Below are 25,820 nucleotides of genomic sequence, written 5' to 3'. Positions count from 1 at the left end.
AAACGAGTCATATATCCAGCAAAAATGGTGGGCATTAATTTAATGTTGGCATTTATTTCTCTCATTTTTAATCGCTGTCTGTTTTTTTTTTTTTTAACTTTTCTTGAGAGAGAAGACACTAGTCAAGAGTTAAGGGGAAAAACAAGAACAGGGTATGAAACTCTCTCATTTGTCAATCAAAGGTATAGCAGGACATTATAAAGCAAAATTAGTAAACTCATATTTTCAGGAAAGTTTTAGATGCTCAGGCTGGTATAAGATCATAGATAGTATCCTCTGATTAGAAAGGATCTTGAAAGATCTATGCGGCCCTGACATAGAGAACCGTACCTATTATGCCATAAGGACAGATTGATGGAAGTGTATGGACTTGGAGACAGAAAACCTGGGTTCAATACCACTTCCACTATTACACCATCTTTCCTCTAAACCACTAGCTACCCCTAGCCTCAGAATCCTTCTGTATAAAATGGGAATCATAGGAACTGCCTCAGGAGAGGAAACCAGAAGCTGTCTGTGAAAACATGTCATAAATAAAGAGATGCCAGACAGATGTTAGTCAACACACAAATAACCTGGACATATACCCAGCCTCCTTGAATATGACACTGAATTTTTAAAAACATGATTATCCAGTTGGGGGTGATATGTGCCAAATGTTGGATCCCAGGTTGGCTTCTGGCACACTCTGCTGATGCCTTGCTACAGCAGTCAGTGTGTGCTCAAGGAATACAAACTTACTTTAATATTAGTCTGAGCAAAACATCATTAGGCAAATTGCTGCTGCAGAAAAAAAAAGAAAGAAAAACTACATGATATCCTCTTATGTCAAATATAAATGTTTTTGTTTTTCTATGCTTTTCTCCCCTCCTTTCACACAGATATTTGAAAGCTCACCATATGCTTTGATATCATAAAACCCTTGGCTGCAAATGCCCTTGGGGTTACACTGCTGTATCACATACTGTACTTTTCAATAGGAAGAAATGAGCTAATATGACCATGAAGGCAAAGAGTCTTGAACTTCAGATGTCCTATTAGTTGACTCCTATCCTTGGAATGCCAGGGGACATCCCAGATTCTTAAGGCTGGATCTCTATGTATGGCCTGAAAGCTTCTCTGGTCCCAGACTGGAATTCTGATTATTTCTCTGAGGGTGCTCCATTATATGTGGGATATGCAAGCCTCAGGGAAGGAGGATCAATGAGTTTGCGAGGTAGCCATGGCAAGGCCCCAGCAGAAGATGTACCTGGGCTGCCTGAAGCATCTGCCTTCCAATTCTTTTTCTGTTTGTTTTTGAGACCAGCAGGGTAAAGAACAAGAAAAAAAATTTAAAAGAAGACTATTTAGGTCACTCATCCTGCTGCCTGGAGTACTGGGTCTCCAGACAGACATTCAGGGTCCCAGGGCTCAATGCTGCCCACCCAGGAGCCATAGAGAAAAATGATGCTCATAATATCACCTGTTTCCGCTCCCCTTCTCTTGCTTTCTACTTTCCATACTTATCAAGTAAATATTGCATGTTCAGGTTAAGCACATTTTCTATACCAAAATATATTATTATAAATTTATGGTTTGACAAGAAAGCACCTTCTCCTCAATGGATCTCACATCAGGATCTATTTAAGGAGAGAAAGATAAATAAGTAATAATAAAATGCAGTAAATAAGTGCTTTGATTAGAGGTATAGACAGAGGGCTGCGGCTCAGAGAAGGAAGCAATCAGTGCCTTTAGGGGAATCACATTGAAGAGCAGATGCCATTTGGGCTGGGTATTGAAAGCTAGGGAAGAGTTATAATTTTTCCCCCTTTTTGAAATTGTATTATATTACATTGAGGTAATATTGCATACAACACTGTATATGATTCAGAGGTTAGGCTCATACTCTTCAAATGTATGTTACCACACCATGCTAGCCACCATGGTACTCACAGCAGTCCACTGGGCCCCTTCCGCTTTTACTCTTGCTTCCCACTCTTACCCTCCCCATCTGATAGCTTCAATTCTACAGTTAGGTTTCTAAGGTTTGTATTGGTTTGGTTTTATCTGTTCCTTTGTTTTGTTTCTCTATATTCCACATATGAGTGAAATCATCCAGTATTTGTCTTTCTCCTTCTGACTTATTTTGCTTAGTATAATACTGTCCAATTCTATCTGTGTTGCTGCAAATGAAGATTTCAACTTTTTTCTTTTTAAAAAAAGCGGAGTAGTATTCCATTGTGTATATATACCACATCTTAATCCATTCTTCTGCCACTGGGCACTTAGGTTATTTCTGTGACTTTGATATTATATGCTGCAATGAACATAGGAGTGCAGATATTCCATTGAATTAGTGTTTTTGCATTCATTGGGTAGATACCTAGAAGTGGGATTGCCAGATCATATGGTAGATCTGTTTTTAATATTTGGAGAACCCTCCATACTATTTTCCAGAGGGTCTGGGCCAGTCTATTGTCCCACCAATAGTGTTTAAGGGTTTCTTTTTTCCCCACATCTTTGCCAAAACTGATTGTTTCTGGTCTTCTTGATAGGTGCCATTCTCACAGATGTGAGGTGGGATCTCACTGTGGTTTGGAGTTGCATTTCCCTGATGATAAGTGATGATGAGCATTTTTTCATGTGCCCATTAGCCACCTGTATGTCTTCTTTGGAGAAGTGTCTATTAATCTTTCAGCCCATTTTTTAAACTAAGTTGTTTGTTTTCTTTTTGTTGAGTTATATTAGTTATTTGTAGATCTTGCCTATCATAAGGCTGGGGATGAGTTTTTTTAGATGGTTGGGAGGCAATTAGATGAGTATGAATCCAGATAAGGAGGCGGGAAAAAGCAGACATGAGGGGAAAGCAGTGAACAGTATGGGATGAAGTGCCTGCAGCAAAGACCTGGAAGTGGAACAGGTAAGATGGGCTTTATTTTCCATGCTAAGAAGCTTGAACTTTGTCATGTAAGTGACGAGTAGCCACTGAGTTATTTTAAGCAGAAGGCTGATATGATCACATTTATAAAATTTAAATACATTTTAAAAACAACTCTCAGGCTGGAGTATGGATCCAGGTTGGACTGCAGTGGGGAGCAATTCATATAGGTTTATTAAACCTAATAGCTAATACTTCAGTGTGCATCTATCAGACACTGTTACAAGCATCTTACAAAGACATTCTCATCAAATTTGCATGACAATCCATTTTTACAGATGAAGAAATAGACATATATGACATGAAGTTAGTAAATGTCAGATCTGGGACTAAACTCAGGCAGTCTGGCTCCCGAGTCCATGATTTTTCATTCTGTTGCTTCTTAGTGAAGACTTATAATTACCATGTACCTTTGATGGGGTTAAAGTGATGGATAAGGAACAGCCACCTTCAGGGAGGATACAGACCACAGCAACAGTAGCTGTTCCTGCGAATGCTACCTTTGTTTGAGAAACAGTTGAGTTCATCTCAGACTCCTGCTCATCAGGTCTCTCTTGATTCAGTCAATTCAGATTTGTTCTATCCCCAGCTGACTTTTTGGTACTTTCCAAGCATACTGCCTCAGACTCAGAATGCACTTGATAAATATTTGTTGAATAAATGCATAAACTGTCAGTTCTCCTTAGTGTAAGCTATTCACGCCAGCACTCAATTTCTACTCAGTTTGGTTCCCTGTTATAAATCAGTTCTGAGCAGCCATGTGGCATGCGAGTATCTCAGTTTGGAGGCTAGAAGAGGGGAGGAAGCCTGGCAAGTAGGGGAACTATCCGTTTGGGTTATGCAGAGACAGACCAGTAGGGTGTTTGTGCATGCGTGTGTGTGTGTGTATGTGTTTGCGTGTGTGTGTATCTGAGAGAGAGATTTATCTTAAGGAACTCATGTGATCTGGCTCATGTGATCTGGCTCATATGAAAGTGTCTACTGTAGGTCCAAAATCTGTAGGCCAGACCAGCAGGCTGGAAATCGGCAGGATTTCTACATGACAGTCTTGAGGCAGAATTCCTTCTCCTTTGGGAACCTTGTGTTTGTTCTTAAGATCTTCAACTGAGTAGGTGAGGCCCATCCACATTACTGAGGGTAACCTCCGTTACTTAAGGGCAACTGTTCATAGCTATTAATCACATCTACAAAATACTTTCACAGCAACATCTGCACTAGTGATTGACCACACATCTGGGTATCATAGTCTAGCTAAGGGGATGCATGAAACATCATATCTCAGGGAGTAATGCAGGAGAGCTTGTGCAGGTGTAGATTTGGGGGTGGTGAGAAAACATTTGATCCAATTTAAGATGTCCACAGGATTGGTGGAGTTTCATTTCAGAGAGCTGATATTCAGGACGGGTGCCCAGGTGATGAGAGCAGCCCAGGAGCTGATAGTCCCAGATGGTGGGTACCCTGGGATAAAGAAATAGACATGGGATGAGGAACCTGCACCCATGTGTTTCCTCAAAGCCCATTAGGTCATGAGTAGGGTTCTTGTCTCCTCGGCATTGGTTAAGAAATCCAGAGCCTAGTTGTATTGTCTGGCTGTAGAGTGCAGTTGAGAGAAAGACTGTGTATTTCTATTTCTTTTGGAAGCCCTGTGGGGCTCAGTTAGGAGGCAGGGGCTCAGGAAATCGTACTGGCTAGAAAAGTGCCCAGGGAGTGGGGCAGGTTAAATGACAAGAGCCCTGTCCGAAGAGTCAGGAGACCCACATTCCAGGCCCAGCCTTGCATAGGGCTACATGTGACTTCGGTTTCCTTCTCTTTGAGATGGGAATCACAGAACCTCATCTCTCTTTACAGAACAGTCCTGAGAACCAAACCATGAAAGGTGTACAGAGCCCCATGCGGGACACGGTGGTCAGAGGTCACAGAGGAGGGCGGCGGTTTTGCGCGGAGAGAACACTGCGTCACACGCTCCACAGTTGAACTCTGCTCTTTCACTTCATGTGTGGCCTTGGCCAGGGTCTTAAAAATGACTGCACCCGTTACCTCATTCTTCAACCAAGAACAAGACTATATTGTTTTCTATGGCCGCCATGGCAAAAGTCCACACACAGGGTAGCATCAAACATCGATTGTCTCACACTTTTGGAGGCTAAGAAGTTCACAATCAAGTTGTCAGCAGGGCCATGTTCCCTCTGAGGGCTTATGGGAGACTCCTTCCTTGCCTCTTTCCTCCTTTTTGTAAAATTAATTTGTCCATTGTATACATGTCTATTTAACTTTGGGGTACATTTTTACTCCCTATAGGCACATGGTCCACTCACCCATCCCAAACCTCCCTTGTCCTATCCCCACCTCCCTCCTCCATTCCCACTGGTAACTAGTATATTTTTCACTAAGTCTAAGAATTGTTTTTGTTGTACTTCGCCAGTATATGTTTTTTGGTTATTTCTATTCCACAGTTAAGGGAACCCATCCAATATATGACTTTGAACTTCTGACTTATTTCACTTAGCATAATTACCTCAAGGTCCATGCATTTTGTCCCCAAAGGCATGATTTCATTTCCTGTAAGAGCTGAGCAGTACATTCCATTGAGTCTATTTTCCACAATTTCTCTACCCAGTCATCGGTTGTTGGGCACGTAGGTTGGTTCCATGACTTGGCAATTGTGGGCAGTGTTGCAATGAACCTAGGGGTGCATAAATCTCTTCTTGTGTTTTTATACTCTTTGGGTAAATACCCAGTAGAGGAATTACCAGATCATATGGGATTCTACTTTGATTCTTCTAGATTTGGTAGTTGCTGGCAACTCCTGGTGTTTCGTGGCTTGTGGATGTATCACTCCAAACCCTGTCTGCAATTTCACATAGTCTTCTTCCCCACGTGTCTGTGTCCAAGTTTTCCTCTTTTATCAAGACGCCGATCACTGGATTAGGTCCCACCTTAACTCACATGGTCTCATCCTAACCTGATTGCTTCTGTAAGAAGCTACATTCAACTAAGCCACATTCACAGGTCCTGCGGCTTAGGACTTCAATGTATCTTTTGAGGGGACACAGTTCAAAGTATAACAACAAGCCCACATTCGGGGCCTGAAAGAGCACCCCAGGAGGCGCTCAATGAATGGAAGTTATCATCATTATGGAAGAGGAGGAGTGATCCAAATCCCCCTTAATCCACAAACAGACACCGCAATAACAACATCGACTATGACCAAATCCTCACATTTCTTTCTGTTTTAGCCTGGGAAGCCTGCGATTTTGATGCTTTCTCTCCTCCCAGTTGATTCGGCCTCCCTTCCCAAGTCAGGCAGTGATCACAACGGACAGCGAGGTCCAGCACAGGAAAGACTCTCTGAGCAGCCTGAGTGGGCTCTGTGACAAGGAGATTTTCTCTGGAGAAGCAGGGACACAGTTACTGCACCTGTAACTGTGACCACAGCTGTGAGTCCAGGCTGAGGTTGCGAATATAGACAATCCCTTTTCTCTCAGTTGGGATTTCACACCTGGGAAGGCAGGTTATCTGGAGGGTCAATTCTTCAGCAGGTACGTGGGATTCCTTCTCTGGAGGGCAGTCTTCTGGTGCCAGATTATGTACTGGAAGATACCACCTTAGCTTGCCACTGGTCATCTACAGTGACTAGAGTGTTGGGGAAATCCACATAACAGCCATGCACTTAGTTTGTTTGGAGAGATGCTCTTCTGGCTCAGTGGCTCAGACAAGGTAAAGCCAACTATGTACTGGCAGTGCAACGATTAGCCACTTGGTGGATGGGATACAGCCAGGGTTACTCTTCTGGTGCTCCCCCGTCAACCATATCCGTCCTCGGAAATGGGAAGTCATGTCCACCCTCTGCTGCCCGCTCACAAACTCATGTTAACACTCTCTCTAGCCAACCTAACCAGAGAAGTCTTTTCTTCTTTTAAGGGATGCAGACAAGGGAGTGGGCCCGGTGCAAGTGACATTAGATTATCTGCCCTTTATTAAGAGAGAAAGGAGACTACATTCCTCACCAGATGCAAAGCTTGGAGAGAAAAGAGGGGGATCTGGAAGTCGGTGAAGTCCTTGAGAATGTTGGGGTGACTTATCCTGGCTGGGGGTCAGCACTGACCTGTGAGGTCAATCACCAACACACTAAGTGTTGCACCATCACTCCCGGCCAGCCCTATACAGTGAGGCAGAGGCAATTTTTACTGGAAAGTCTGTCAGTGTGACTTTTCCGGCTTCTTGTTTGCAAGTCCGTGCAGCTGATGGGGGAAAAAATAGCCCAGCACATTTGCATTTAAGTCTTGAAATCTAAATATTTCTGTGAGTCAGTCATTATTACCATATAACTCAGTGTTTGCATGCAAATAACTTTAATGATATAAATGCTTATAAAATAAGTCTCTTACCATATGAACTCGGTAAAGAATGCTAATTCCTAGAGTCATGAATGGCTTCGAGAAATCAATCACCTTCTCCCGTTCAGCAGTAATGGTGAGGCCAGCCACAGCCAGGTCTGCTTTCTGAAAAGGAGAGCGAGCCCATCAATGGGGTGGCGATGACAGTTGAGGGACAAAGGGCTGGTAATCAGAGATCATTATTACTGGAAGTTACTCTGGTTTGGCTTCTCTGCTTAGGGAGTGACTAAGTAGTCTTAGCATATTCAAGACTGAACAATCACTTATGGAAGGACATCGATATTGAAGCTAAAGCTCATGGTCACTTGAGGTTAGGTTCCTCTAGTAAATAACTATACAAACAAGGGGCAATCACTATAGACTGTTCAGAGATAGTCTCAAAATATCCTAGGGGAGAGATTTGGGAAGGGAAAATCGATAGGTAGAGCTCCTGGATTCTCAATATTAAGTAACATTAAGCAGCATTTTTTAAAAAAATTCAGATTAATTTGTTCAGTCGACAAAACTTCTCTGAATCCTGTGTGGTATAAGATACTTTGGTGGGGTCGGAGGGGTTACAGTGAAAATTAAAAACAGTCAAACCACAGCAATTAGAAACAATCTAGTGCCCCCCCCATTCACTTCACAGTGAGGAAATGGAGACCAAGAAACTGACCAAGTGGCCCAGCATCGCAAAGCCTGTCCTTGTGGCAATGGGACTGGACTGCTGGCCATTCACAATGGTGTGAAGGTTGAAATTTAGGTGCCACAAGAGAAGTAAAAAGGAGGGTCTCTTTCATGCAAAATCACCAGAGTTTATTCTGAAGAGGTTTCCTTCTTTCTCTCAGTCCCCCACATTGCACCTGAGTGCTCATATCTGATGAAAGTATGTCATGAATTAGGCCTTCTGGGAAGGAGGTGCTATAAGCTTTCTCAATACACCTCTCTGGCAGGAAGCTCTCTCTGGCAGATCTGTTGCTTTCTCTCTTGTATCTGATTTCAATCCATCCTGATGCAAAGCCAGCTTCCTTCCTATTAGTCTGCTGCTCTGTACATGGAGCAGTGGGAAGAGCCCACAGCTGGGGTTCAGTTCTGGTCCACACTCTGGCCCAACTAAGCCAGGCCAGTCATTTGACTTCCTTGCGTTTCCTTGACCTCACACAGGTGAGGGGCTACGAGAGTACAAGGGTCTTTCCCAGCAATTTTCTAATGGTGATTCTCGAAATGTGGTCTATGGTCACCTGCAGGGTGTATTAAATTGTGAATTCCTGACTCTCATCCCAGACCCCCTGAATCAGGCTCTCTGTTCTCAAGACCTGAGTATCAATGTGTAAGAAGTTGCTGAGGTGATTCTGACTTAAACTAATATTTAAAAACCATGTTATACAACCGAGGTATATAGTTCACACTGGCTGCCAGCAGTTTACATTCAGCTTAGTTAACTGCTTCTTTAATGCTGGTGGGTGGGTTGATGAAATGAAGAAAGAAATGGGGAAAAGTGAAATGTCTAACAGTCTACAAACAGACCAATCAGTTTGGAATGTGGTGATTCCTAAATCATTGCAAAGAAAGTAGGGAGATAAATATACTGGCCATCATTTTGCACACATGGGAATTTATAATTCATGTGCAAGAAGAACACATACATCCATTGGTAGAGGTGGGTTTCTTCAACATCTGAACCCTCAAGCCTCTATTCCCAACTCATGTTCCATCTGCTGAAGCCATATGATCCAGCAAAGGTTCACAAACTCGGGGTCTAATAAAGGGAAGCCAAGCTTAAAAGAAACTAGAGTGCAGATATAAGAGATTTTAAATAAAAAGTGAAAAATGGGGATGATTCATTGTGCTCGCTGTCTTTCTCCAAGAGACTGTTGATTACTGTTAGCAAGTGAATGAGCCTTTGGGTGAGAGAGTGCAGTTTGATTAGAAGATTGTTAGTACCTCCGACTGGGAGACTCTCTGAGGGCTGTCTGGGCCTCTCAGAACCTCACCCCCTCAGCAACTTGAGGTCTGCGCATGAGCACAGGGATAAAATGGCAGCCACAAAGGCCCAGCAGGTACAGTGCCAGCCCTATGTGTGGGTTTACCACAAATGGCAGCCAAGCCCTGCCTAAACCTCAGGGAGACAAAAGTTACTGTATTGGAATGAAGGACTTAAAGAAAACATTAGGAACACTTAATTATGAAAATGAGCAAGAGGTAAATACAACAAGCCCTTTCTGGTTAGTAAAAATAGATTCAATTTGTTGTCATCTTGCAAAATTAAATACTCACATACCTTATATATAACATTTTCAGTCCTTTGTTCATACTCAAAAGTAAGTTTAGTAGACCGATACCACAAGACTTTACAAGAATGTTCCTAGTAACACTGTTCAAAATAGCAAAAATCAAACAAAAAATTGGAAACAACCAAAATACCACTCTGCAGAATGAGCAATAATGTGATTGAAAGAACAGAAGGTAAATGAACCACAGTAACACATTCCAGGGAGAGCTACTGCTAATAATGTGGAGTGTAAAAGCTGGTTCTAACACCTCTACACCTTGATACATATTCAAGAGGAAGGAGTAAGTATCTTCTCCAAGGCACACATACATATATGTTCATCAGAACTTCATTCAAAATACTCCAAACCTGGAAACAAGCCAAATGTCCATCACAGGAGAATGTAGTATATTTAGGAATATACTAAATTGCAGTATAGTCCTACCATGGAATACCACATCACAATGGAAATTAATAATTACATGAAAAAATCAGGGATGAAACTCATAGATGCAAACCTTAGTAAAAGAAATCAGTTGCAAAGGACAACCACCACATATAAATGGCCTCATTTAGGTCAAAAATAATAAAATTAGGCAAAACTAATCTTGGGTGACAAAGATTGATTTCTTTTGCTGGGAGGAAAAGCTAGGAGGGGGCATGAAGGAACTTTCCAGGTTTTGGAAATGTTCTAGACCTTGATCTGGGTAGTAATAGATGCATTGATAAGAATTCATTGAGTTGAACATTTAAGACTTTTACACTTACACTATTTAATTTGTACCTTAATAAATTAAAAAGACAAATCCCAGAAGTCAATAAAATATACCCAAATTAGGTAACCAAAGTCAACAACTCTATCTTTAAGTTTCTTTTCCACATCCCCTCACAGCTTTCCTACAAAAACAGCAAACTTTGGATTGAAAGTTGGAAATCATTTCACTGTTTATAAAAGTTGGCCAACAAAGACATTATGATAAAACAATTCCATATGGTGAGAAAGCTGGAAATGGACAGCATTGCAGGTACTTTCCTGGATACAAATAAAACGACCACACTCCCGGGAGAGGGTTTGCCTCATTTCTGTCTATTTACAAATAGACACCTGCCCAGTCTGGCCACGCAGAAACACCACTTTATGTGAACATGATGACTCTACTGCCCCCAGCCTGTCCGTCATTCCTTTGTCCGGTGAAGAGGAAGTTGGGGGCTGGGAAGGAGGAATGACAAGGAAAAGGGCAGTGACAGGCAAAAAGAAACCATGGAGGTTTTGTGGTGGTTGTTTTTTTATGTTGAATTGACTCTCTATAGAACAGTAATTTTCTACCTTGGTTTGGATGCTTCCTGGGGTATCAGCAACGATGTCAATGGATCAGGCTCTTCCAAAAGAACGTGCCTTCATTTTATTTTACCTTCGTTAAAAAGACATTATGCTATAGAGCCATCTTAGATGAGGAGATAATGTGCCATGAAACCAAATTGACAACCAAAGGAGGCTGGGATGCAAAGGTTGCTGGTGTGGGAGGAAGAAGGGTGACAGCCCTTCATCCGAGCCCTCTGCTTCTCCAGCCACTCGAGGGGGTCTGTGTTCTCCAGTGTGAAGAGCAGAAGACAGGACATGGAGAGACCTGACTGCCCTCACGGCTGGGCCACACAGTCATGTGACCTTAGGCAAGTCACTCTATTCTCTAACCCTGAGTTTCCTCAACTTTTAAAAAAAAGGGGTCATTCAGATGCCCTCTAAGCTCCTTACAGCTCTAAAACCCTGTCTCCATTTTGCCTGGATCAAAGAGGTTAATTTGCCCTTATTTTGCTCGATGTGATACCCAGCAGGATCAAATGCTACCGAGTGATCCAGGGAAATGAGCTCTGAGGAGCAACCACCGACAGAGATGCAAGGCAGGGGCAATTTATTTTAGGGAAGAAAATCCAGATAGGCCAGGAAGCCCCATCGGGAGAGAGCAGGTCTGGTGGTACAACCAGGGGGCTGGGAAGCCAGCGAAGGTTGGGCTCCCAGAGCCAAGGTTAGGGTCTGTTGGAAGAGCAGTAGGACAGGTAAAGGGGCATGGGCAGAGTTCTAGATGCATCCCGATGTTCCTGGTTGTGTAGAGTGTGTGTGCATGTGTGTGAGTGTGCAGGCACGCAATGATATATAAATACAGCCCCTTCTTGAGAAGGACCCCTCTCTTCTCATTTCTGATTGAAAGTGTTCTTTGAAGAGCTTTGTGTTCTACCTCTGAGAGATCCCCTCTTTTATCTCCTGGATGTCTGTGGAATTTACAAGGGGCGAGCAGGCTGGAGGTGACTTCCAAAACACACTATCCTTTGCCTTATGGAGTTCAACAGGGGTCACGCTACTGCCACCACTGCTATCAAAGCCTAAAGCCTCTGCATAGCCACTGCTCTCCTCTTGGGATCTGGGGCCTGGCTGGGAGGAAGGCAGGGGTGCACAGCAAGGCTCTGGTCTGCATCTGGGCTCCGAGCATGCTTCCCTGGCGACCACCATCAAGGAGCAGTCTGGTGGCAGCACCAGGTCCAAGAGAATGGAAGCAAAACCTTCAATTCCTCAGCCTCTTTTCCTCCTCTTCTAGACAATAACTGCACTTTTACAGGCAAAAACCAATCCCAATACCTCTGAGGTGACCTCCAGCTGCCTTGACCCTGCTTCCATGTGCCTGGCAGCCCCTTCCTTACAGAGCCAGCTAATGAGAGGATTGAAGGGTGAGAAGGCCATATCTCCACAGCTGCTCACTGTCCTCTGGGACTCATTTTAGTCGGGTATGGCAGGGGGCACTGCCCACCTATCAGTATGCGAGGGTAGAGAGAGGCGATGTGTGAGGTCGAGCTCCGTGACTATATTCTGCAGACTTCTGCCCGGCCAGTAACATGGAGGTGGGAGAGTGGGTGGCTGAGACGTGAGACTCTGTTATTTAGGTGCTGTGTGACCTTGGACAAGTCACGTAACCTCTCTATAGAGCCAAAGTTTCCGCTTAAAAATAGTAGCTGCTTCCTAGAATTGAGACAATGCAGGAATAGGATCAAAACAGGAGTGGGAAGAGCACAAGGGACTATGGTGAGAGCACACGGGTGAATTGGTGGTGGGAATTTCATGGGGACTATAACCGAGATGATTTTGCATACGTTGTACAAAAATGAAGAACGATATAAAAACATATATAAAATAAAAAATATAATAAAAATAAAAAAATTCTGAGCATGAGACCTGGTTCAAAGTAAGTATCTAACACGTTTGCTGTCAGGACGAGGATGAGGATGAGGATGAACTTGATGATGACAATCCCCATAAGGCACAGCTTAACCCATGATGAGTTGTAGGAACATCTGGGACCCACAGCCCCATCTACCTCCACGCCAGGTTGGCTCTGTTCACGGAGGCCCCTGGACACCTGGCTTCTGGTGGCCTTTCCCAGGTAAGCTGGAACTCACACAGTGTGACAATGTGGTACGGCTGCCTGTCTCTGAAGAGCCACGTAGGGACTCGCTTAGGCTTCACTCTGCCATCACTCGGAAAACTGAAGGAAACATTGATCCCCCCCGATGGGCAACCAAACCCAGTCCTCTTCATAGTCTCTTTCTTGTTACCTGATTCTCCTCTGGGGAGCATGGTTAAAATATCTCCCCAGCTGCCTTTGAATTCCTGGATCCACCATGCTATCTCTGATCAGCTTCCAGATCTTTTTTCACTGGCTTTTCTACACTGTCCCCATCCCACCCCAGCCCCCAGTTTTCCATCCCTCGGGAGGTCGGTTGACTGCTCCTCCAGGCCAGCAGCTTTCCGTTTCTTTGCAAGTCACATCTGCACAGATCCGTGTTTCACCTGCTGCTTGGGCCCTGTGGTGCCGCCCGTTCTTGGCTGTCATTTATTTAACTCTGTAATTGTGTTACTTAACTCTGGAAAGCTTTGGGAGGCTACAGTTGGAATGAAAAAAAGCGACACAGAATGAGGTTGTAGTGAGCATTCCTGGAAACCTTCATTCCAAGGTAATTGTCTCTGGACATCCCCTGTACATAGAAAAGGCTTACGGAATTCCAAGCAAGGCCAGATCTGAGGCTATGAGAATGGAGGTAGGAGGAATGGGGGAGACTAGCGTTATCCCCAAACATTCAGATAGGAAGGAGCTCCAAGTCCAGAGAGCCTGGTTTGGGGGGAGGGATAACGTGCATGAGACTCTGGCTGAGGATGACATGGGGCCAACTGAGGGCATCTGGAGTGTGTTGGCTTCTGCCCTTGGATGTGGGATCTCAGGGTAGGCAGGGGATGTCTGCAGCATCTACTGCCTCCTCCCCAGTGAGCCCCTCCTTGTTAATGTTCACTGTGCTCTCACTCTTTTTATTGACTCTGCCCTGCTCCAGGCAGTGGGCAGGGTGCTGGGACACAGGAGTGAGCAAACAAGGCATGGTCACTGCTGGGAAAGGGTTTACAGACTATCAAGATATAATAAATGTCATCAGGGAGTAATAAGTGGCATCATGAGAAGTTACAGCAGAGGATTGAGTCTGGGAGGCCCATGGAGCCTTCCTAAATGAGACTCGAGTCCTATAAGAAGGCCTGGGATAAGCATTCCCAGTTGAAGGCACAGCATGTACCAAGGCCCTGAGGCAGGTGGGGGCTTGGTATATTCCAGGGACTGGAAGAAGGCGAGTAACTGAAGTACACCAGGCTGGGAAACATGCTCTAAGAGGAGGTTGGCAGAAGATGCAATGACTTTAAGAGTCATTGGAAGGCCCTAAAGTATTTTAAATAGTAGATAGCCTATAGGATCAGATTCATAATATTAACATGGTTAACACTTATTAACACAACTGACACCTGTGTGTCAGGCACTGAACTCAGGGCTTACAATACTCCTAAGAGGTTGATCACTATTTTACTCCCATTTGACAGTTCAGGAACCTGAGGCACAGAGAGGTTAAGTAATTCACTCAAGGTTTCACAGTAAGTAAGTGACAGAACCAGGATTCCAACCTGCATCCTGAACCTGTAACAAAATCAGTTTACTCTAGTGAAGAAAAAAGATTCAAGAGAGAAAAGAAAGGGCCATCCTCATTTTTATCCTCACTGTGCCCTCCACACAAGACACTGGCATCCACACTATCACTCCACCAAAGTCACTCCAGCTGATCATTAGTGGCCTCCCTGTTACAATGTTGAAGGGGTGCTTTCCAGTTCCTTCTTGCTGAACCTCCTGACCGCCACTTTTTTTTTTTTAGTCCCTGCCTGGCTTATGTGAATGACCCCAATGCCAAGAACACATCTGTCCTGATCTCCACCTGCTCCATCTTGTGACTACATTGTTTTGTCTCATTGGCACCTAAACAAATTGGGTTCCAATTCTAGCCCTTCCAGCTACTAACTGTATAACAACAGGGAGGTTTTGCAGCTTCTCCAAACTCACTTATAATAATCACCAATTCAGGGTTGTTACGAAGATAAATGAGATAATACAGATAACACACAAAGCATAGAACCTGGAATATAGTAGGTGCCTAAGAAAACTTTCCAGAATTTCCCCCGGTGCCCCTTTGGCCAATCTACCTGACTTTTAAACGCACATTATACTTTGCTACAGCTCCGAGCCTCAGTTTTCTCACCCATAAAGTGAAGCATAACAGCAGCCCTTACCTCATGGAGCCTCTGTGAGGATTAAATGAACAATCCATGCAAAGCCTATCCCTGCCACAGAACAACTCTTGGGGAACCTCACTGGCTCTTACTATTGTAGTTGTGTGTCTGTTTTAGCACAGTGACGGATGCATACACAATGTGATCCTGATAGGCAATGCCATCTAGGCTTGTGATACCCTAACATTGGCATGAAGACAAAATCCCAACACATTTCTCAGAACACATCCCCCCTGCTAAGAGATGCATTACTGAACTGTTGTGGTAGCTCCCATTAGATTATTATAAGAGGGTCTCCAAAAGCCTTAATATATATCACATTTTAAAGTTGTCATTGCCTCCTTTTAGAGCCAAAGCAACTGAGGCTGAAGGAGATTATTAATCTGCTGAAGTGTACAGAGCTAGGCTATGGAGAAAGCTAGAGCCCCAGGGCTCTGTACTCTGCTTTCTTATGGATGCTCCTGTTCATCATGACTTTCCCTATGTGAATGCACAGTAAGTCCCTAATGAATACCCAGCGCAGGGTATGCCTGTATGCAGAAGAGGTTTCATCAGGGAGCCCGAATGTTACAACCAGATTCAGGTCATGCTCCTGACGCGGTCGATACAGTTCATCCTCCAGCCTGAGGAAGATCTGAGGCCTAGATTCTTGCTAGAGGCTTCCTTTCTCCTCTCACCCTCTTCCCAATTTTCTTCTCTTTGACACTTTGGACAGTGTGCCCAGGAGGCCGCACCCTCCAGGCCAGCAAGAGGAGGGAGAACAGGCTCATGAAGCGGCTTCCAAATTCTCCCCAGTCTTCAGTCTTTTTATGCTGCACAGAGGAGAGGAGCAGATTAACATCTGCAGCTCAGCCCATTTCAAATTAGATTATCTGCTCACTTCCTGTCTTCTGATCGATTTACCTGCTGGATGTCTTTCTCTCTCCCCTCCCCTATGGAGATGACCAGGATACCTCCATGACTCACCGGGGTCACCAAGCTGAGCAGCAAGGGCTCTGAAGGAGACGGGCCGCTCACTCCTGCTGCCGGCGCGGGCATCGGCAGAGTCATCATTTAGACTTTCTAATAACACGGCTCAGGGACGCACACATCTGCTCTCCTGCCACGCGAGGCAGCCTGTCTTCCTGCTCCACCCACCGTGAGCTGGGGCCAAGGATAAGCCGGGGTCACGTGGCACCTGTAAAATGTTTATTGTCCTTGGGCACTGGGGACCAGATGCCAAGCCCAGTGAGTTCTCCCTTCCTTCAGACCAGGAATGAGAACAAGGATAGAGGCATAGCAAAGAGCACCAGTTCCCCCCCACCCCAACACAGGAACAAGGAGGAGGGAACAGAGAATAGCAGCCAGTCATACTCCTCTCTCTCTCTCAATCCAGCCTGTACCACTAGGCCCCAAAGAAGTCCTGCTTCCTGTTCAGAAGGAGGCCCCACCAGAGCCTCTGCAAAGCAATCTGAGCCCACATTTGCAGGCTTTACCCAGGCTCACCGGAAGAGTTGCCCCGTGATCCCCAGGGAGCGAGGCCGAGAGGGCATTAACATTCCTGGGGAGGCAGCAATGTCATCCACAGGTCCAAGGTCTCCTGGTGCTATTTCTCAAGGTGGCAGTCTACTCTCAGGGTTGAATGAATTTCTTTAGAGTTAAATTAAAAACCCATGAAATATTTAGTTGACTCAGCTCAGGCCTGCATTAAGGGCCGATGTGGGCAGGTTTGGGGAGGCAGCCAAGGTTTAAGGAAAAAAAGGGGTAACAATCCATTCACAGTTGAAGTGGTGCAGCCCTGGGGTTCAAGCTCAGTCAGGAGGTCAAGCAGATAATGTTTACCTTTGACCTCTTAACACACACTCCCTTTCACTGGCATGAACCTTCCTGTTCTTTGGGGTGGGATGGTGCTCTGCCATTCACCAGCTGAGCAAATGACCCCAAGACTGGACTTCAGTTTCCTCATCTCTAAAGTGGGTGAAATAATGTCTACGGCTTGCAACAGTGAGGATTAAATCCGATAACCTTCATGCATGGAACTCAGGTGTAGCCCCGCCTTTACAATCACCTCTCCCTAATGGAGCCAGCGGGGGCTTTTAAAAACCAAAGCAGATTGTGCTATTTTCCTCTGTATTGCCGTCTTAATCTTTTTATGCCACGGACTCCCAGAGCAGTCTGGTGAGGTCTTTAAAACCTCTTTTTAAATGTTTATTACGTTTAGTCTATTACACAGCAAAACAGCTAGCACAATTACTTTTTTGTGATGGTGACGTAACAAGAGCTGGAGCTGGGTCTAACAGCAGTGCTCTAAGCAGACCACTGGTGACAAAGTCATGGCCATGGTCACTACAGTTTGCTGCCCACCTTCATAACTGAAGGACGGTTTTCCCTCATAAGTTTATGGGCCCACCTAATGGCCTCTTCAGTTCCCAGTACGTGAATGGATGCAGGACAAGAGCCCAGAGAGATGTCCCAGGCTACTGTCTTTTTTAGTACAGCCCCAGCAGCACCCTGCTGCCACTCACCACGCTCCAGCCATGTCAGCCTTTGTCCTGGTACTGAAACATGCCAAGTTCATTTGCACCTTATGATCTTGGCATTGACTTTTCCCTCTGGCTGTGATGCTCTGCCCTGGCCGAGCTAGGTGGGCCTCATCAGACTGTGCAGACCTCAAAGTGCCCTCCCTTGAAGCCCATCGCTGCCTAACACTCTCTGCCTTATTATTATTCAGTTTTATTTTCAGCACAGCAAAAATCACCATCTAAAACTGTCTTGCTCATTTATTCATTTAGTTGCTTATTATCTGTCCAGGAGGCAAGCTCCAGGCAGCAGGCACCTGTTGTCTGCATAGTTACATACAGCTCCAAAGCCTAGAACAGTGCCTGGCCTGAGGCAGGCACTAAGTAAGCAAAATAAATATCCTGACTATTTATCAGAATAACCAAGTGACTAAATAGATGAGTCAATGACAGTAGGAGCTTAGTTTATCTGATTTTCTTACCCTCACTCTGAGTTGGGGGAGAATTCTGGAGGACAGTGTTATGACTGAGAGCCAGGGCCAGCTTTGACACTTACTAGGCAAGTCATCTTAAACCAGGTCACTTAACCTCTCTGTACCTTAGTTTCCTCATCTGGAAAATGGGGGCAGAAATAATACACATCTCACAGTTATGTTGTAAAGACTAAGGGAATTAATGTACAAAGAGCACTTAGAACGGTGCCTAGAACAGGAAATATTACACAAGTGTAAGTTGTTATCTTGTTGTTAGTGAAAAGATCAATTTCAATTTTATTTGAAAATAGTTATTATTTCAGAAACATCAATGTAGGTTTTGAAGCGCGTGCAAAGAAATCCCATAATTGGAAAACCCTATGTGTTAGGTATGTTGTAGGGTGTTGATGTTGTTGAGGTGTGAAAAAGAGACAGCATGGGAGGCTGAATCTTGGATGGACATGGCAAAGGCAAGGTGGCCCTTGAGAAGCTGGGTCTGGACTCATCGCCCCTGTATCATCATCATCATCTCACACCCAATTTTCTGAGGATTGGCCAACAGCAAAGAAATTAGAATCCTATATGATTTTTCTGGATGATATGCCCATTTTTAATCAAAATATCCCCTTCCCCCCCAAAGTGATATACCCTCTGGTCCCTAGGACTGTGAAGGTATATACAGGCCATGTGAAAACAGGCACTGAACTTCTACCAGTGAATTCACATGCTTCCTCCAGTCTCCTGTCCCTGCTGGTTGCCCCCACAAAGCTGGCTAAGGTCTGGGGTGCAATCATGGGGCCCTGACATGAGACTGGGACAACTGGCCCATTTGGGGATCAAACTTGAAGCCCTAACCTTGCACTGATCAAGAGGCCTGAGCCAACTCTACTCTACACTTATGAGTGCCAGGCCCGTGCCAGGTAGTGGTGAGGGGTGTCCTACAGAGCATGCTCCGCAGACTCGGGCAAGTGGCTTCTGCTGTTGGAGGAACCTGACAGTCCCACCAGCTTCCGGTGCTGTCTTTCTCTTATTTCCCTTCCCACTTGTCAGCCCTGTAATTAGGAATGTTGTGATTCGCAGGCCAGTGATTAGGAATGTGAACGTACCACCAGTTGATGGGAGCATTGCTAATAGTCACAGAGAATGGTGACTCCCTTCACCCCCTTCTCTACTCCAAGGCCAGAGGCCGACCCTCACCCCTCCTCTACTGCAAGCCAATGAACCTTCTCAGCTGCTTTCCCCATCCCTATTGTCCTGCTGGATGGAAGGGGGCCCCGGTGTTGCCTCTGTGTCTGGCCGGAGCTGCTCCATGATAACAGGAAGTGAAGGCCAATCTAGCCAAGCAGATCCCTGGCCTGGACGGCATCTAGTCCTGTCCTCATGTCTCATCAGAATATGCAAGTTATACTACTGCAAAGGGCAGGGGGGTTGCATTTTCTCAGGGACCCCTGAAGTTCTTTGAGGAAGGGAGTCAGAGGGTTAGTCATTAGCCTCTGGCCACTCTTTCTGAGGGAGGGAAGTCTGCCTGGTTGGTGTTCCACCAACAAAAACACCCCCAAAGCTCTTCCTCACACACCGATTTGAGCCCCACAACCACCTCCCAGTTAGCAGTATGTCAATTTAGAGAGAGAGAATGAGACTTAGCAAAGCTACATGATGTTAAATTTGGGGTAACAGCTGCCATTGGAGAGAAGGAAGGGCGGAGAGAGTAAAAGGGAACTGTTGGGAGCAGAGACAAAGGTCCTCAGGGTGCTGGTTCTGGTGTCTTTCTTGGCCTGGATGGGGACCACAGGGTATGAGGCCTCTGTGATAATTCATCAAGTGGACACTTCCGATGTGTGTGCTTCTCTACATGTGTATTTCAACAAAAATGTTTTTTAATAAAAGTTAAGTGATCTGCCCAAGTAGAAGGGAGAATGGCCAACTTCAAGCCTGATACCTGGCACCTTCTCTAGGTAAAAAAAACCTGGCAGCTACATAAGGAACTGTGGTGGCTGCATTTATGGTGCCATGTCTGCTAATTTCACACACGTGAGATAGACACGCTCAGGCCTGCCTGTCTACTGTGCATCTCTCTTTAAACATTTGGATGGCTTCTAATTCAAGAAGGGCAACAAGGAACATCTGGTTGTTTTAACTGGATTTGCATTTGCATCTGGATGGAGAAAAGTCCAAATCCCGTCTAGCCCAAACAGCAGAACAGATGGTCGAACTCCCAGAGGAGTCAACTCTCTGTGGGTTGTGATCACCAGGCGAAGCCCCTGGGGGAGCTGACTTCCTGCGGGAGCTGCAATCACTTTCAGCACTTGACAGACCCTGCCCTAGATGGGTCCTGCTCCCCAAAGGAGGGTGGCCAGTCTGTCTCAAGCTCAACAGCAATGCTCTCGCAGTGTATTTATGGCAGAGAGCTGTCAGAAGACCCTAGACTTAACTCTGCCTCTAGCAAGCTGTGTGATCTCGGGCAAGTTACTTAGCCTCCCTGAACTTGTTTTCTCGCGCATGGAAAATGAAAGATAACTGTGTCTAATTCCCCAAGTTGTGAGGATTAAGTGAGTTCAAATATGGGGCCACTCAGCCACACAATAAATGTCCCCTGCTAATGTTACTACACTATTTCTGATTTTGACACCTGCCCCCATCCTCTTGAACCCTGGAGACCTGCCCCCCCTGCGTGGTGGGGTTTTTTTCTGAAGGTCAAGCCCCTTCTACCTGATTTGTTCTTTTTTTTTTTAAGATTTATTTATTTATACAAGAACCGGAGTACAGGCCAGATTTGCAGGAGGGTAAGAAGATTCACCAGAGACAGAATGGGGAACAGAACAGGCAGAATGACAAAATACACTGCCGAGGGGAGCAGCGGGCGCAACAGGGGAGGTCTGCCATGCCATGCGGGACCCTCACTGGCTGGCCGGCATCGAACTGGTGCTGCAGAGGCTGCAGACAGCTTCATAGTGCTGCGCTCAACCGCCTGCGCCACCAGGGGAGGTCCATTCTTTTTTTTTTTTTTAAAGATGTATTTATTTATGCATACAAGAACTGGGGTACAGGCCAGAGATGTGGGGGTGTGAGAGGATTCACCAGAGACAGAGTGGGGAACAGAACAGGAAGATCAACTGAAATACACTGCTGAGGGGAGCAGCGGGCGAGACAGGAGCGGTCTATTGCACCATGTGTGTTAGCTCCCTGGCTGGGGATCGAACTTGTGCTGCACTGGGTGCGGATAGCTTCATAGGTTGTGTCTTAACCCCTTGCGCCACCAGGGAGGCCCTACCTGATTTGTTCTTACTTACTGACTCACCTCCCTGTAGGCCAGACTGACCAGCTCACACATTTACTGGGCTTACTTCCCACACCTACCTTCTGTTTTGATCTCCTGTCTGTGTGCTCTACTGTCTGCCTCTTCCTGGCACCTATCCAGCCTCCCAGTCCACTGTTTTGCTGCCACCCAGGGTTTCTCTGGGATTTGGATAAGGAACCTCCATTTAGCCAGAGTTGACATATCTTTCTAAGTAGTCCAAATTTGTTGACTGGACCACATGCTGCCATTTAAAAGAAACTGGGTCTTCATTTCGCCGCCTTAATTGCAAATGTAGAGACAGCTGGAGTAGGAGTTTGTCATCAAGCAAGGGAGCATATCGGAGGGCTGCAGAAAATAAGGATAATTCAATAGGTTCTGGAAAGAGTGGAACAGAACGGTGCTCTGGGGTGGCTGCCTTGGTAGCTGCCAGCATTGCCATTGGCACGATCGAGCTGAGCCTGGCGCCCATGCTGACAAATGGGATGTCAGTTGCTCCTGACAAGCTATAGGATGGCAAGAAGACTAGTCTGTGCATAAGCCCCCCAAAGTATAGGATAATTTTGGCCAGAAGCTGTGAGTTGGCAAGGCCAAGCCATAGCAACAAGCAAGCTGAGCACCACATGACCTGGTACAAATTCACTTCTGCGAGTGAGGCTTGACCAGAGGACAGAGGGAACTGTCACATTTGGGATTCTTTGAAGCAGGGCGATTTATCCAAAGGAAGGCAAAGGATGAATCGGGTCTGTCTGCTTGGGAGGGCAGGGAGCCACTGCAGCAGGCTTGGATGACTGAGGTTGTACCAGATAAGTGAAGCATAGCATGTGCTCAGGGCACTCAGCACAGTAATGAGAGAACAGTGTGGACCTGTCTGAGTTCAGATCCTGATTCTGCCACTTCTCAGCTCCATGACCCTGGACAAGTCAACAACCTTAGAGCTTCAGTTTGATGATCTAGAAAATGGTATAAAATAATAATATTTTGCCTTGTAAGGTTCTTTAAAGGTGAAATGAGTTAATATTTACAATGCAGCTTTGAGCACTGCATCTGGCACATAGTAAGCATGTAGTGAAAGGTGCCTATTACTAGCTTTAGAGCAATTTCCAGTCTAGGGGAGCCTAGGGAGCCAGGAGCAATTGAGCACAGCACAAGGGGGTATTAGCTGGGGGGATGCAGGAGTCCAGGCCAGCAATCTGGCTGGGCGTCTGCCCCATGATGTTCAGGCTGCTGTGGCCTCCCTCCAAACATACACACTCAAGGAAACAAAGTCAGGAAGCAAGACAGGAAAAGATTGATCCCAAAGGCAGTTGGAGGATCAATGTGTGTGTGGTGGGGGCTAAACAGATAGCCAGTTATGTTAGCCAAAGCTTACAGAGTGAAGCAAAGAGAAGTGAGCTGTGACTTGTGGAACAAATACAGGATTGGGACTCAGTCTTGGAGACAGATGACTAACACTGCACATTCCCACCCCGTGAGGAGAGAAGAGGAGGAGGAGGTTGCTCAAGTTCTTTTGAAGACAATATTGCATGGCAAGTGGGTGGGCTTGCGCATCCAGAGGGGTGAGCTGGAGGCCCAGCTGTGTGGAGCTGGGGAGGGCAGGCCCAGGGAGGGGAGGCAGGGATTTATAGAAGCATGTGCGGGGCATCTTCACTGCTGTGGGAGGGCAGCCCCATAGGAAACACCTCCTGCAGCCCTAACCTGCTGGATGCACCACACACTGGTTGTATTACCTTTTACTAGTTAAAAGGGCTGTCTGAAAACCTACAAGTGATTCTCAGCATTGAACTCTTCTGTCCAGGTTCTAAGTTCTTTGAGATCAAGGGCTGTAATTGTTGATTTCTTTACACATGCCTTCCTAGCATCCACTCATCAACAAGTTCACCCATCTATCTATCTATCCATCCATCCATCCATCCATCCATCCATCCATCCATCCACCCACCCATCCATCCATAATTACTAAGTGCCATTATATGCTGGGGCCTGGACAGATATAGTTTTTGATCACGGAGAACTTACATTTTAGTGAGGGATAATGGACAATAAACAAATATTCTCATAGTAAACAAGATGATTTTAGATGGTGATCATTTCTTTGAAGATAATCCACAGGTAGGGTGGTAGGGAGTGTCTAGGAAAGGGGGGGTCCCTTAGAGTGGCAGAGAAAGAACGCTTCATAGAGGAGGTGAGATCTGGCTAAGCCTAGATAATGATAAAGCAGTATATTAGAGACTTGGGGAAACAGGTTGTTGATATAGAAGAACAAACATACAGGTCCCATAAGAGACAAGGTCATCTGCTGGAAGTGGGCTTGCTGTGCTCAGGAACTAAGAGAAGTCCAGTAGGGATATAGCAGAGAGTGAGGGCAAGGAACATGGAGTCAGAGCCCAGTGGGCCTTGCTAAGTTCTTCACATCTTAGGGATATTGATGAAAATGTGGTCAATGCAAGGCAGGGTATGGGGAAATGGATATATTCAGTAAACAGAGGAACACATGGTGGACCAGGAAGATCCAGTTACTAATTTCAGGTTCAGAGACGGCCCTTGACTTCCAACTCAAGCTGTTTTTCTCTAAGTCTGAGGACAAGAGACCTCACCAGCACTGCCACCACCTTGTCACCTAACAGAGGTGACTGCTTCCCCAGAGATGGCCCAGGGATCACTCCTTCTGCAGGGAATTTTCTGCTGCCTGTGTTCCTACAGAGAGGGGGCCGGAACAGGGGAACAATCCACCACCACTGCAAGCCCTTTCAGGAGGATCACCTCGCTGCCAGAGCACGCCTGGACGAGGTGCTTTAGTTTTATGGATCAGTTACGCTTCTGTCATCTCCAGACATGGCGTGACAAGGAGGAATTAACCCAGGCCAGCGTGGATAGTGGAGGAATGACTCCGGATGAGCACATCTGTGAGAGCTGCAGAAACACACACACACACACACACACACACACACACACACACACACACACACGGGTGCACGCATTTGGGGAAGGATGGTGGGAGGCTGAGGAACTGGGCCATAGGCCCGGAAGTGCAAATGAAGTGGCTTAAGTGGGGTGAAGAGGTGGGTGACAGATGACAGGACAGATGAGGACAGGCTAGCACTCCCTGAGAGTCCACGATGTGCCGGCACACCCCACAGGCTATAGCTCACTCATCTCTGAAGATAACCAGCGGTGGTTACTGTCATTTCCATTTCGAGGATGAAGATGTGGGGGTCAGCCCATTCAGAGAGCAGGAATCTGCACCCTGGAGGCCAGGAGGGAAAGAAGGAGGTGTAAAAACAGGGGTGATCACAGTCAACTCTTCTATTTCACCACCGGCCAGTTCTGACCACTCCCAGCACTGGGGCCCAGGGCTGCCCTCCCCCCCAGCCCTCCTCACCTTTATTCTCACCTTACTGCCCTTCTCCGCCTCAGAGTCCTGCTGGCACTCAGGACCCACACCATAACCACCTGATCACTGCATCCAAAGCTACTCTTTTTTTTTTAAATTAATTTATTTATTTATACAAGCACTGGGTACAGTCAGAAGCACGGGAGGGTGAGAGAATTCACCAGAGCCAGAGCGGGGAGCAGAGCAGGCAGAAGGACCGAAGTACACTGCTGAGGGGAGCAGCGGGCGGCAGGAGAGGTCTGCGCGCCATGTGGGACCCTCGCCGGCAGCCGGGAATCGAACTGGCACTGCAGAGGCTGCGGGCAGCTTCGCAACCCAGCGCTCAACCACTGCGCCACCAGGGGAGGCCCCAAAGCTACTCTTTTGCTGTGCGCTGTTACTTAGTTCATGAATCTCCCGGCCAGCTGTCATCCAAAGCAGAGACCAGGAGCCAGCCCCGAGACTTCCCTCTCCCCTCCATTCCATAACCAGGCCCCATCCATTTCAACTCTGAAATGTCTGTTTAGTCCATTACCGCCACTTGAGTCTTACTGCTGCTACCATCATTCAAGTCTTCCCTTAAATTATTCAATAGTCCCTGCACTGTTCTCATTGCTTCCACTTTCTCCCTCTATTCATCCACCCAACTGCAGGGGCACAGATTGTTCTCAAACTTGAACATGCATCAGAATCACCTGGAGGGCCTGTTAAAATGCATAGTGCTGAGCCCCATTCCAGAGTTTCTGATGCAGTAAGTCTGGATGAGGCCCCAGAACTTGGGTTTCTGACAAGTCCTAGGTGAAGCTGTTGCTGGTTCAAGTACCATACTTTGAGAACCACTGCTCTGGAGACTATTTCTATACCAAAGATCAAATCAATCACCCATAAAAACTCCAGACTCCCTATTCTCTTTAGAATACAGCCTGAACTCTTCCTAGTAATCTTCATAACCTAACCCAGATTTGTCTTTCT

The 25,820-nt window shown here is 46.0% G+C and overlaps 1 protein-coding gene across 1 annotated transcript in view; it reads right to left on the bottom strand.

Annotated features, from left to right (window-relative positions):
- The window catches only part of GRIK4 (glutamate ionotropic receptor kainate type subunit 4), a gene marked incomplete at both ends in the record, with an annotated part of 271,471 nt that overhangs the window by 37,742 nt on the left and 207,909 nt on the right, over positions 1–25,820 (bottom strand). The window contains one exon of the mRNA XM_084249559.1: positions 7,306–7,419. Coding sequence (XP_084105685.1) covers positions 7,306–7,419 — 114 coding nt within the window. The remainder of the gene's footprint in view (positions 1–7,305; positions 7,420–25,820) is intronic.

The sequence above is a fragment of the Talpa europaea genome, assembly GCF_964194135.1.
Source record: "Talpa europaea genome assembly, chromosome: 12".
Taxonomy (NCBI): domain Eukaryota; kingdom Metazoa; phylum Chordata; class Mammalia; order Eulipotyphla; family Talpidae; genus Talpa; species Talpa europaea.
Note: the sequence above shows the minus strand (reverse complement) of the source record. Positions and strands in the feature narration are given on the sequence as shown.